General features: G+C 45.2%; 1 protein-coding gene across 1 annotated transcript in view; it reads right to left on the reverse strand.

Moving 5' to 3' along the window:
- The window catches only part of DNER (delta/notch like EGF repeat containing), a gene marked incomplete at both ends in the record, with an annotated part of 252,537 nt that overhangs the window by 25,677 nt on the left and 212,497 nt on the right, over positions 1 to 14,363 (reverse strand). The window contains one exon of the mRNA XM_084235240.1: positions 6,537 to 6,659. Coding sequence (XP_084091366.1) covers positions 6,537 to 6,659 — 123 coding nt within the window. The remainder of the gene's footprint in view (positions 1 to 6,536; positions 6,660 to 14,363) is intronic.

Genomic DNA, 14,363 nt, shown 5'->3' on the forward strand with positions numbered 1-14,363 from the left:
CTCGAAGGAAGAGCAGGAGGGACTGTGGTGATGGATCATGGGGCTACGGTGGTGGGAGAACTGTATACCCCACCTGAGGACTGGGAACCCCACCTGAGGGGGGGACATCAAACACTGTCCAAAAGTGAGCAACGATGCAAGAAAATAAATTATTAAAAAAAAAACAGCCCTACTCCCTGCTCCTCAGGCCCCTGGGCCCTGCCCTCCTGCCTTGCCCCCCAGGACCTGGCCCTAACACAACCCGAGGAGCGACATCCCTTGCCCTCTGACAAGAACACCTGTTTCACCTCTGCCCCAAGCTGGTCTTCACTTGGCAGTGCTGTCCATGCCCAGCTCCAAAGCCCTTTCTCGGGAGAGCCGACTCTCCCCAGAGGGAAAGTTCTTCCACCAGGGTGGGCAAAGAGCACACTGAGATGCCTGCCGTCGTCACGGAGTTCACTGTGTGAGACCCTCACTTATCTGGGCTCCTGTCTGATGCCCCCCAATCTGAGGGGCCATGTTGTGAGTGGAAGAAATAGCAGAAACACCCCAGAGGCCCGTCCTGCAGGAGGTGCCGGCCAGGGCGCTTTGGCTGACGCACAGGTAGGCCGCCAGAGGAGCGAGCAGCCGTTCCAAATCCACTTCACAAACACCCTATTTTGCCGGGGAAACCAGGTCCGTGCTTCAAACTAAGTCTGGAACGGCACAAGCATCACCCACTGGCAAAGGACGTGGCACGCACTATTACGAAACCTATGTTTAGTCTCAAGCAAAAATAAACTGTCATTCAGTCAAAACTAATAAAAATTCATACTTTTCATATTAAGGGATAGAGAGGAAATGTTTCTGAAAAGCTCTCCATTCCAACATGGCTCTTTATAGAAGCTACTTTTAGAATTAAAAATGAGCAAAATTCAAAGAGGCTTGCACCCGCTATAAATCTCTTGTCATCACAACTTGGTCACAACTAATATTCTGAGCACTGAAAAATCATTACTTTAGCTCCAGGAAAATTAAGCCAGGTAAAAAAAATTAACCACAAGTGTTCTTTGAATTAGTATTTGCTTTAAGACATCATCTTACTTTTTTTCAGAGCTATTTATTTCCTCCATGTAAACTTTTCCAGTATCTCATCCCTCATGGAGTTCAAACTATTTCAGAAATGACAGCGGACATCTGGACCTCGCTCTCCCCTGTGTGTGCCGGGCTCAGCTACCCTTCCAGTTAAATAATAGTCTGAGAAGGGTTAGGGGCACAAAACACTTAAGTTCTGATTCACTGGTTACACTGACGAAATAATTCTAGCCCACAAAGAAAGCTGTAAATCCTTTTGATATAAATTTCTATAGACTTTTAAAATAAATAATTATGGACAAGGTGATCAGACTCATAACCCAAAGATTTCACTTTTAACCATCCCACCCCCTCCGCGAAACAAAACTCCAGAAATTTAAAAAATGATATGAATAAAGATGTTCATTCCAAAATTATTTATAATCGCTTCACATCAGATATAGCAGGGAATGGATAAGTAATCCCTCCTGGAAACACCACCGAGCCACGGAAGGCAGAACTAGTAAGACATCCCAGCAATACCTGGACAAATGCAACATAATGCTAAATGTGAGTGGGACAAGACAAACCTGTAAGTACTCTCAATTATAGCTGTAAAGACACAGGCATTAAAAAGGATACAAACAATTCTGATGGCACACCGCTGGGTTCTGTTGTAAAGCTATGAGCGATTTCAAATATCTATGTTTTTACTATTACTGTATCTTCAGAACTAAAAATGGAAATATTTTCTTTCTAACTTTCAACCCCCAAAATCCCAGGTGACACATTGATCATAGAATTTCTGCTAGAAATAAAAATCAACACAATAGGGGCTGGCACTTGATTTTTCGACAAAATGAGGTTATGAACACCCACCAACGTCTCAAAAGCCCTCTGATGAACTAGTTTTGAGAGCAGCATCAGTGATTCTGTATGTCTGAAGGAAGGTTGCTCTGAGACCCTCTTTGCATTTTACTCCTAACAATTTCCTGGTTCACAGTGGAAACTTACTGGGAAAATGTTCAAGTTGGTGCCTTGATTTAATTAGTATGTTAAGCAGCAGCTTCAATTCCAGTAAAGAGCTATGAGCATTTCCTTTGTGCAAGCCACCATATCAAGAGCTGCAGAGAATTAAAAGAGAAAAAAACAAAAAAAAAGTCCGTGCCCTTCAGATTATGATCTAGCATAAGGGAGAGGGAAGTCCGAAGCCAGAAAGAATCGATTGCCAGGCTGATCATAATGGTCGGAGCAAATGCAGAGAAAATGCTGGTGGAGTTCAGAAAATGTTTGTCTACTTGGGGATCAAGATGTCAGACCTGGGTCTGGTCACAGGATTGGATGATGGCAGAGAAGAGAGAGGAAAGCGCCAAGAAGGAACGCCTGGGCACCACCTGCGTTTGTGGAGCCCAGAGGACAAGGTTCGAGTGAGGTGGGGGAGAAGCAACAGAGCTGAGGAAGCTAAAGCAAGAGGGATCCAGTGACTGCTATGGCGAAGGGGCCATTACTGGGAGTCAGAGGCTGTAGGAGATTGGTGGAAGGCTTCAATTAGGTCCACAGGCTTTCCTGAAACGGTATGGGATAAGATGCAAATAGCAGAGAGTGAAGAAGAGAATAAAAACTTAGGAAATAGAGGCGTTCCCTATACCAAATCTAAGGAAACTTGGCTGAAAAAGAAAGAGAGATGAAAAGGTGGGGAATAAGGAGAAAGGGATGTGGCATAGAGCGAAAGTTAAGGGATTTTAAAGATGCAGTTTAGGTCCCTAATCAGTTGAGTTAATCCTACGTGAGCCAGACCTAACCAGGTGAGATCTTTAACAGGATCCAGGCCTCTGCTAAAGTTATAAACTTGAAACAGCAGAGATACTCTCACCATTTCTGATTTCAGGAAGCTGTCAGGAATTCCACAACCACAGGGTATGAACTCCACAAACAACTTAGGGGGCTTAGAAGCTGATCCTTCCCTATTTAACTCTCAGCTCCTTCCTTACTCAGCCCAGCCAACACCTTGATTCAGCCTTACATTAACAGAGCAAAGAATTCATTAAGCCATGACTGGATCAACTAAATTGTCAGATAACACAAGTGTTGTCCTAATCCATTATTTTGTAGCAATCCACCATGCAGCAATAAAATGAGTATAGCAGGCACGCTGACTTTTTTTTTTTCCCCTCAAGGGATTTTTCTTCACTGTGACAGTCACATGGCATATGCGTTTAGGTTTACCCCGACATTTCAAGAAGTCTCAACCCTCTCCCTCTTGTTTTCCATGTTGTCCTATCTGGCTATCTTTGTTCTCATTTAATTACAATTGCATGAGGATACTTTTTAAACTAATTTTTTTTTTTTAAAGAAGGTACATGATGCTGTGTTTTCAACATTCCTAAATGGACCAAATATCTTTATCTTTCCCTCAAATGTGCACTGTCTTTTAACTACCAGCCCTTTTTATTGAAAAGTCCGAACAGTGTTCCACCAATAATTTGTTTTTTTATTGAGAGGAGCAAAGCCATTACTTGAGTCATATTCTCTCTCTCTCTCAACTGTACTCCCTTTGTAGGTTTCTGTAAAAGCATTTCTCTTTATCCTTGCATTTGTAAATTTTTACCAGAAATTCTCCAATCATTCATCTCCTTCATTAGTCTCTCTGACACTTGGCAAGGCCATTTCACTTGAAAATTCTAGCTGCCTTCAGCTCACAGACATGCAGAGTGAGTTAAGTCTGGTTTAACCCCCTAACTCTGTGTGTTCTTCTTCCTTGGTGGCATCCAGCGTCCCCACGGAAATGGGAGCTCTTGGATCTTTTCCCCACACATCACACTTTCTCCTCATGGTCTCTGTTTCCTTATATTTTTACCTTTATCATAAATTACTTGCTGGACTTTCCCAGATAAAAATTCAGTTTTGAGCAGGACACATCACTTTTTTTAAAACTTCCTTACTTGAGAGTCTAGAGTTGTTGGTAATTGCTGCTGTTTTGGTTTTATTTCCTAACTTTTTCCCTCTTTTTGAGTTGTTGATACAGGATGCACACACTGGCCAGACTGGAGATCGGCATCAGGGGACATCTGGTGCTGGACGGGTCAGCTGGGGTGCTGTCCATAGGGATTCTGGGGCCCTGTCGGCGTGAGCAGGAGAGTCCTCTCTCCACCGGCCACACAGGCAGGAGGGACGAGCTGAGTCCACAGGTGATTCTCTTCAAGGACAGCTGAGTATCCCTGAGGTCATCAGCGCCCTCTGCCTCATGGGGTCACACAGACAGCATGCACTTCCTCTCCGCTGAAGAGAGTCCTTGTGCAAAGCTGGTGGCTGAGTCCTCATTCTGGGATGACTGATCCTGTTGTATGCAAAGAATCCTGCACCCACCCTCTGTTCTAAAACCCCAAATCCTCCCTCGTGTCTGAGATTCCCTCAGGGATCCGCCTTCTTCAGTGGTCCCCAGCAGAGAGTGAGCAACTGGTGGAGGAAGTTTCCAGAAACAGAGAAGTGGTAGAATCTAGAGCAAATAAGGAAGGCCTAACCTCAGGCATGAAGAGGCACACACAGTCAGCAAACAGAAAAGACTGTCTTAGTAGCTGTGGCTCAGACAGGTGTGCAGGGCAGGGTATTCAAAGGGCGGAGCAAGGACCAGCACATCAGCACCACCTGGGAACTTACCAGAAATTCAAATCTTGGGCCCCACCCTAGATGCACTGAATCAGTGGGTGGAGCCCAGCTAAGTTTTAGCAAACCCCCCAGCAGATTCAGATACAGACTTGCATTTGAGAAACCACTGCTGTAGGAGACAGAACATTAGTTAATTTGAAAATACTTACAAATGACAAACTCTCTTTTATTCCATAAAATGGAGGTGAAGTCAGTACCTTCTAAGAGTGCCAAAATTCATAGGAGCTTGGAGGAAGCAGGAAAATATAGGAACACTCAGTGAGAAAAAAGAAGACAGCACAAAGAAGGCTAAGATCCCAATCTTTGAGTGTGTGGTGACAGCAGTGAGTCTCAAATATGCAATTGTGATTTTCATTTCTTAGTCATGCTCTCAATAGCCCTGTCTCAGAAACAGAAAGCCAGGAGCATATTCAGAAGACACCCAGTTAATGATTTTGTCACTTATCAAGCTACAACATTCTTCATAAAATTCTATCATGAACTAAAGATTTTTGGAATTTTTAATTCTTGAACCAAATTTATGACTAATCCTGCCAAGGAAGATTCTTGAAACCCCTGCAAGCAGCCTTCCTTCACACAGATAAAGGAAAGTCTGAAGTCCGTACAACAGGTCTACCCAGGCCCAACAGCCCATCTGTGGCACAATTAAGATTAAACCCCTGGTCTCCTGATTCATTGCTCCTTCCTTCTCATTTACAACACTTCCCAAAGCTCTGCTAGTCCGAGACTAAAATTCATGTGGAGAAAGTCAGCATCTGCCTTTGTGAAGGTGAGTGGAGTCTGGTTCTAACTGGGCCTCTGGCTGAAAAGAGCAGCCAGTCTGCTGGACATAACACAGATCGGGCCCAGTCTCGGCCCTTCCATCTAGGGCCTTGCCCACGTTCATCCATCGGGCCTACAAACTCCAGAGGTTCACCAAAGAACCACTCCATAAAGGTGGGTCCACACACAGGGAAGCCACAGTGGCTACCAGGCAGGGTTAGCAGGCAGATGGATCGTAGCAAGGGAGGCAGGTGGGAGCAAGAGGGTAAGTGAGAAACTATGAAGAGAGTCCACAAAAGAATAAAAAAAATCTAACCCCAGTCCTGAAGTTGTGGCTTAGAGAACCGTGCACAGGGGCTGATGGATATGCTGTCCTGGGGAGCACCATCGGGGGCTCCAATGGAGCCTCCCATTCACAAATGGTGGCTCTAGTCCCTCAGGAAGGCAGGTGAGAGGACCTTAGAGACCACGCTGGTGGGTTCCTGAGGGATGATGTGACCCATCCCTAGGTCATTGTCAGGGTTTTATAAGTTAATACACATAAGGGCTAAGACCTGAGTTCCTGCATTATAAATACTCACTTGGTGTCTGTTTTTTCCAGAGTTACTTGACATATGTCCACTCCAATGAACTAATATTCCCCTCCCACCTAACTCATTCAATGAGAATTGATTTATTTGCCAACCCATGAGATTCCCCGCTACCTCACCAAAAATCCCAGCATCCTCTCTCACAGAACAGCTCGAATCCCTCTCCCACAGTGTCCCAGCCAAGTCCTCTGATATGTCTGACAGTCCACTTCATGCTCCTTTTCATCACCAGCTTTTTATACATTCAACAGTGAAAGAGTGAGGATATAAAAGGGAAAAGGAAGAAGAGATATTTGTTCAGTTTACCAAGACGAAACCTGAGAATTGCAAATTGGTCCCCTTGTCCCATAAATCATCCCACTTCCCATATCTGATATCCATTCTAAACAACGTCATGTTCCCATTAGAGGTTTATACATTTACATTGAGAAATCCATGCAGTCGGCCAGAGCCACGCTGGCCCAGGTAGACCAGGTGGCCGCTCACCTTTGTACTCTGGCAAGCACACGCACTCATAGCCATTAATGAGGTCCCTGCAGGTGGCCGCATTCAGGCAGGGGGCTGAGAGGCACTCGTTGTATTCCTCCTCACAGTAGAGGCCGTGGTAACCTGATGGACAGAATGAAAGACAAGGTGTCAAAGGCATTCCCTTGAAACCCACACCGGCCCCACCCACAAGGACAGTGGGTGAGGATTCATAGGAAAGAGGAGATGGTCTTGGTATCCAGCTGAAATGTTGATTTCCAGGGGAATTATGATGCGTGTGTTCTGATCACTCTTGTCCAAGATCCCGGTCATCCACCAGAGGTCTTATTAATACATCATGGCCAATAATGTACTGATGACCTGGACACCTGGACACATTGTCCATGCAGCCACAGGCAACAGTGACAGGGAAGGACCTCCAGTCCAGGACAAATAGCTCCTCCCAGATATGTGAACCACATGCTTCCTCCAATCAATTGGAAAAACATAGCGAAACAAAGAGAATTTTATTAAAGGAAAAAAGCTGTAGAACTGTATTTTCTTTGTTCTTCAAGTCAAGGAAAGCAACTCAGCTAAAAAGGTTAAACTGGCATTTCTGGTAAAATGTGGGGTATTTTTGTGCTTATTTAAAATGAGGGCTATCTAAATTATAAAATTTTAGATTTTATTTAAAATTTGTGGGCCTCCCCTGTGGCGCAGTGGTTGAGCGCTGGGTTGCGAAGCTGCCCGCAGCCTCTGCGGCACCGGTTCAATCCCCGGCTGCTCCCCGGCCACCGGAGGAGGGTCCCACATGGCGCGCAGACCTCTCCTGCTGCCCCCTGCTCCCCTCAGCAGTGTGTTTCGTCACTCTGCCTGCTCTGCTCCCCGCTCTGGCTCTGGTGAATTCTCTCACCCTCCCACGCTTCTGACTGTACCCAGTGCTTGTATAAATAAATAAATAAATAAATCTTTAAAAATAAATAAATAAAATAAAATTTGTAACGGTTACATACACAGCAACAGCCATGAGGATAGAGACATTCTCCTGTTTGCAAAACAGGTGTTGATTCTAAAGGACAAGAAGACAGCACTCCTTGAGATTCGCTCATGAATGTCATCCTGTTTTTAACTTTCAAAACAGATGTTACTGCCAATGCGCAGTGAATCGGGCCATGTTTGCCTGGCCCCGTCCAAACAATGAGGAACATGTGAGCGCTTTCACAAATCACCCTGCCTGTGTTGGTTCTAGAACTCAGATAAGCAGAAAAAACAAACCCTTGCCTCAGTGGAAACTACAACTACTAGCTTTTTTTCCATCTTTCCAGCACACAGCCAACCCTCAAACTCAGACAGTCCAGCTAGGATGTGTTCATGTGCAGAGCTGCTTTTTCTTATGCCAATCACAAAAATAGGCTAAGCTCATGTTTGCAGCATTTTCAACTCAGTTGCCATTTCAGTTTGTTTTGAATTACTTCCCAAGTGGAGACCATGATAATGGCCCCTTGGCAAAAACCTCAAGCTACAAATGGTTTTTCCTTTTTTGTTGTTTTTTGTTTTTTCCATGGTTTTACCATGGTCTTCAATTCTTCCATCTTATACATTTTTGTAGCACTAGGGAAACATTGCTGATTATTCTTCATCAGATTATTTCAATCATCTAATTCAGAGGTTCTCATCAACAGCAATGTTGACCTCCAGAAACTAGATGGTAACATTAGACACATTTTCGGCTATCACAGGGAGAGTGAAGGGGCAGGGTTGCTACTGCATCTGGTATAAGGACAGAGTTAAGTATCCCATGATGCACAGGATGGTTCCCACCAACAAAAATCTATGCAGTAGATAAATTAACTGAACCAGATGGAAAAAACCCACTCGGGACCAGGGATCAGCCAACTACTGCCATAGGCCAAATGCAGCACTCTGTTTGCAAATACAGATGTACTGAGACACAGCCACACCCATTCCTTATGTGGAGTCCGTGGCTGCTTTCCCACTCCACGGCCTGATGAAGAGGTTGCTATGGTGCTTGCAAAGGTCATCTGACTTGCAAAGCCCCACATTTTTACTCTCTGGCCCCTTATAGAACAAGCTTTCTACCTACAGGTATAGATTCAACAGAAATCTTTCTTTTTACAAAAACTTTGGAGAGTTTCTCCCATTCCACAGGCTGCCTTTCACACCACTGATTCCTTTCTCTGAGGCAGAGTAGCCTTTTAGTCTAATAGAATCCCAGTGGTTGGTTTTTGCTTTTGTTGCCTGTGGTTTGGATATCATATTCAGGAAAGCACTGATGAGACCAATGTTATGAAGCTTCTCCCTTATGTTTTCTTCTGGCATTTTTATAGTTTCAGTTTCAACATTAAGTCTTTCATCCATTTGGAACTGATCTTTATGAATGGGTCAGATAATAGATGTGGATAACAGGTATACAAAAAGATGTTCAACGTCATTAATCATTAGGGAAATGCAGTGCAAAACCACAAGGAGATACCAAGTCATATCTAGCAGGAGGGCCATTTATCAAAATATATATATACACAACAACACATAAAATAACAACTGTTGGCAAGGATGTAGAGAATTAGGAACACTTGTGCGCTGTAGGTGGGATGGTAACATGGTGCAACTGCTATGGAAAACAGTGTAGAGATTCTTCAAAAAACAGAACTACCATATAATCTACATTCCCTCTACTGGGTATTTATTCAGTCTTAAAAAAGAAAGAAACCTTGTCATAGGTGAACCTTGAGGCCATAGACCAAGTGAAATAAGTCAGTCACAGAAGGACAAATGCTTTATGATCCCACTTACATGAGGTATCTCAACTAGACAAAGGCATTGAGGCAGAGGAGAATGGTGGCTGCCTGGGGCTGGGGGAAGTGGGTGAAGGAGGTGCTATTGAATGGATCTCTTGGAGGTGCTGTTGAATGAAGGTATACAACAGGCTAGTAATGGTCTAGGGAGATCTGGCTGTGACCATGCATATATAGTTAACAATACTGTACTCTTCATTTGCTAACAGAATAGATTTCATGCCATGTGATTTTTATCAAAATTCAAAAACATAGATCTCCATAAGAGGGGGTAAGTATCTGTTGGTTTCTTCTCAGTGTGAAGCAACAAGGAGTAATTTTCCTTTGCATTTGCTCTCCAGCAGATCTTTTAAAAACCAACTTGAAAGGATAAAACACAACCCTACGAACATCTTTGACCCCTGAATTGAGGTGTTATTTACACAGACAAAATCAAATACAAATTTCATGAAATCTCTCAGGACTGTTTTCATTGTTGAAAACTGTATCATTATCTTTTTCCTCTAGCAACAAGAAAAGCAAATAAGGAAGTTATTTTACAGAGATAATTAAGCTGGTGAGGTTTTTCTTCCTTGGTGGGAAAAAAGATAAAGGTTTCATATTCTAAAACTGTTTCTTCAGAGACAGTAACATTTAAATGTCTTCATGGAAATGTCAAGGCACCCTTTACACTTGGTGCCAAAGAACCTAAATCGGACTGTTGGAGCAAAAAGACATTCCTTCCAAAAGAGAAGGCTTCTGTGAGAAAGAGACTACCACCTCCTGCTGGTAATTAATTTGGGCAAACAAATTAGCTCAAGGCAGTGTGCCCAGGGGCTAGAAAAATTAGGCTAGTCCAAAGAAATTTTTTTTAAATGAAATAAAACACAAGAAGGGTCAGAGTGGTCCCTTCCAAGGCACTGATCTTCATCACAACCCCTCCTGTCCCTGCAAGTCTTGCTTCTGAGCATTCTGCTCCAATCCCTCCCTCAGAAAGGACAGAGCACAGCCCCGACTGGCAGCGGGTGTGAGCAAGCGCAGGTGGCTGCCACACGCAGGCTGGGCGAGCAGAAGACGATGACTTGAGCACAAGCAAGTCTGACCAAGGGACCAGCAGGTGTTCACTGGTGGATCTGGGATATGCTTGATTTGGGACGCACCTGGTGGCTTGAACAGCATAGAAATCACACTTTAGTGATTAGTTCCTCGAGGGGGCATTAAAGTTTTTATCAAAGAACATGTTAAGGAGAAAGGAAGGGCCCGAGGTGGGAGCGACAAGCAGAGAACAAGATGTCTGTCTGATCAGGACATTGGGGGCAGGAGGACAGGAGGAATGTCCATGGTGAAGGCAGCATAGAAGCCTGGAGAGGAACGGAGAGCTGGGGGGCTGGTGAACAGGGCCAAGTCCTCCGAGAGCAAGACCGACTAGATTACAAGACTAGAAGGTGGCTGGAGACCCTCAAAATCATGGCTCTTGATGGGACCGTACCAGCCTTGAGAGGGTGTTTTAGAAATGGGGGGTGCTTATCTCTGCTGAGGACTCTGAAACAAGGAAGACAGCAAATAACCATCCAAAATAAATATAAAATCAGCACTGGGTGCATGGAGGGGTCTGGGGTGCCAGGAGGAGGAGGCTATGCTTCCAGAGACGGAAGGGACAGCGAGCTGAGAGAGGGGCATGGAAGTATCAGGAGGTGAGAAGAGGGTGAGAAAATCTAAGGCAGGTAAACAGTGTGTGCAGAGAAGCCCCGTATTGAGGAGATGGACAGGGCAGGGTTTCTGCAGAGCAAAGGACCAAGAGCAAATAAGAGGCAGGCAGGTGCCAGGCCCAGTGATGCCCATCTGGAGGGGAGAGGCGACCAAGTCAGACATGCCTCTCAGTTCCATCATGTGAGCCAGCTGCTTTGGAGGGCGGGGCAAGGCCTACAGGTATCAGTTCAGCGACTGTTGCAAGAGTCCCAGGGGAAAGGCAGCTACGTAGAAGGTAGTGGAGGTGCCAGCTAGAGAATATGCCACAAGCCAAGGAAAAGTTACTAGGTAATGAATGGGATCTGAAAGGGTGCAGCGAGTCCTGGTCCCTGGCTTGTCTGACCCACAGAGGCTGTCATTCCTTCCTGAAGGAATGGGGGTGGGGTGTGGACTGGCATTTATTGAGGTCTCCTCTGTGGACCAAGCACTCTCAAATACAACATAATCGCATTAATAGGAAGGGGTTGGGGTGGGGTGGGATGAAAGGGAATAGGGAACCTCTTTCTGGAAGTAGATCTCAACAGAACAAAGGGAATGGACAGTCACTCCCAGGAAAGCAGAAGCAATTAGAAGAAAAGATCTACATTGATTTTAATGAACAGTGGCCACAGTGAAGCCCTGCCGTGGACTCCTGACTGACGGGATGCCTTCAGGCATGGTTTTAAAAGGACAGTCTTGGTTAGAAGACAAAAGACAGCAGGAAAGCAGAGGAAAAAAGCAGAGAGGGAGAGACTAGTGAGGACGGGAGGGAAGCATGAGGGAAGAAGAGAGAGGAAGAGGGAGCAGATGCCATCAGGTGTCAAGATGGAGATGGAAAAACACGGAATAAGAAACACCCACCAAGACTAGAGAAAGAGAAACTGCTCCAGGACATCATGGAACAACATGGACAGAGAGTGGGTCCCTCACCACCAGCATGAAGACCTTGGATGCTGATCTTGAAGGGTCACCAAGATGGCGGGGTGGGGGGGTGACTAGAAAGTTTGAGAGATGAAGGGATAGTGTAAGATTCTTGCTCCTCAAGTTACCCCTTATTCAAATAAAATGTGTGGGATCACTGATTTTGTTTCCCTAAACTCTGTGTGACAACCTCCAGAGTTGAGAGAGTTGATGGCAGGAGCTCTGGACCATCCACGCTTACCACTGGCTCAACGCCATGAGTGACATGTCCCATCTCCGGGGTACTGTGCTGACAAGGGCACTTCTAGAAGAGCCGCTCCTGCCCCACCCTCCAGAGGACATGCGCTTGGCTTTACAGAAGCAGAGACCAGGAAAGCAGCAGCCCAGGCACTGGCCTGTGATGAGCACCTAGTGCTGTCATGTGTGTCCCTCAGCGTGGCCTGGTGCAAGTTCTGACAGGGCTGCCGGGAACCCCGAGGACACCACCATCCGGAGTCTTTCCTTCCAGTGGGCAGCGAAGACCATTCACCATAAAAGCACATTTTCCCCAGCTCCAATCCCCCCACACCAACCCCCACCTGCCCCCAGCCTCAGTGCAGAGCCCAGACTTCACCCGCCAGATGCTCAAATACCTGGATTTTTCTAATATGGAAAAGTGTTTAGCTCAGTTTACTGACCTGGAGATGGCCCTTGCGCTGACTTCACGTCCTGCCCTAACCTCTGTGCAGGGTCCTGTTTCCTGCTTGACAGTAAAACTGACTCACTGCTCAACGTCTGCTGTGTCTCCTCTTTGGCAACTGCCCGACCTCACTTCCTTAGCCCCCGGCTGGTGAGCGGGGAAGGTGCTCCACCAGAGGGGGGAACTGATTGGCTGGGAACGTGGAATCAGAGGGCACAATAACCTTTGCCCACAGAGAGCCAGCAAGGGTTCTCTGCTTCACAAACATCTGCCCTGCACAAGTATTAATAAAAAATGCTTGGGAAGGAAGATTCCAAACTTAATGTGGTTTTCGTGGGGCATTGTGAAAGAAAGGAATTTTATTTTATTTTTAATACACATGTTCTACTTTTCCAGTTTTGCACAATGGAGGTGATAGCACGATGCTTCTTACTTGGGGTGTCACAACTCCTCGGGGCACTGACTACCCCAAGGCGGGGCAGGCTCCATGCCCAGGGAAAGTAGGGGCAGGCACCTGAACGGCGGTGCTCTTAGAAAAAATCTGACTTTGTTAGGGATTATTTTCTAGGAGGAAGGAACAAAAATGAGGCGCTTCGTACTGTGTTTAGAAAATAGAAGAATCTAGTCTTCGTAAAAGAAGAGGCTTAAAATACTGGCATCAGTCGTCATCCTAAATTGCATGCCATTAAGACAACTCTTTTTCAAAGGAGACTTGTCCTTTTGATATGCAGAGAGGGTAAAAATTCCGAGATGTCTCAATGTATTAATAAAGTCTAAATCATAATTAATTCATAGCTGAAAGAAATAACTGTTAAATAGCTGATCAGCTATAAATAATTTGGATGGTTCTTGCAAAAAAAAATAAGCCAAAACAAAACAAAAACAGCCAACCCGGCTAAGAACAAGGAGGGCAGGCATGGTGGAACACAGGGGGAGCGTGACTGTGGCAGGAGGCGTCAGACAGCAAGAGAGCTCGACAGTGACTCGGCACCGGTACTAAATGGTGCTTTGGCCTTAAATTTATCCACCCTTGGGGAATTTTTCTAACTTATGTTGATGAAAACGTTGCTACAAGTCTTGTGTTGGATTTGCCTTTAGAACCAGGTCACAAACTAGGCATGTGAAAAAAAATCAGTGTCTCCATAATTGCTTAGCCTTGTCTCAGGCTTTTTTTGTTTTCACGGTGCTTTTGGCCACTAGAGGGTGGGTTGTACCCAGGATGTGCACCAGCTCGAAGAAGAAGAAAAAGAATGTTGCTCGGGGGTTGGCCACAGAGGAGCGATGTGAAGATGTGCTGTGTGTCATCACGGGAAACACACGGGACACGAGGATGCAAACTCCTAAAAGGAGAAATGTCCTACAGTGATAAAGACCAACATGCACATATTTCTTTTCAGTTCACCCCCAAATTCACCAATGTGTCCTCAAAACATATAGCAGTTACTGTTAAAATTGCCTATTATGAAGGGGTCTATTTTCCTGACTGACAGTCTCTAAAATTTATTTTTAAAGTTGTAAATGCTCGTAACACTGTGATTAAAGCACCAAGATTCAAGATTGAGTACTGTATAGGTGTGTTTACTTATAAATAATAAGTAAAATGTATTAATGAAATAATCACATAATCTCGGGCCTCCCTGGTGGCACAAGGAGTTATGTCTCAGCACTGGGAAGCTATCCGCAGTGACTGCAGCATAAATTCAATCCCCAGCCAGGGAGCTGATC

Source organism: Talpa europaea (assembly GCF_964194135.1).
Source record: "Talpa europaea genome assembly, chromosome: 1".
NCBI classification, from domain to species: domain Eukaryota; kingdom Metazoa; phylum Chordata; class Mammalia; order Eulipotyphla; family Talpidae; genus Talpa; species Talpa europaea.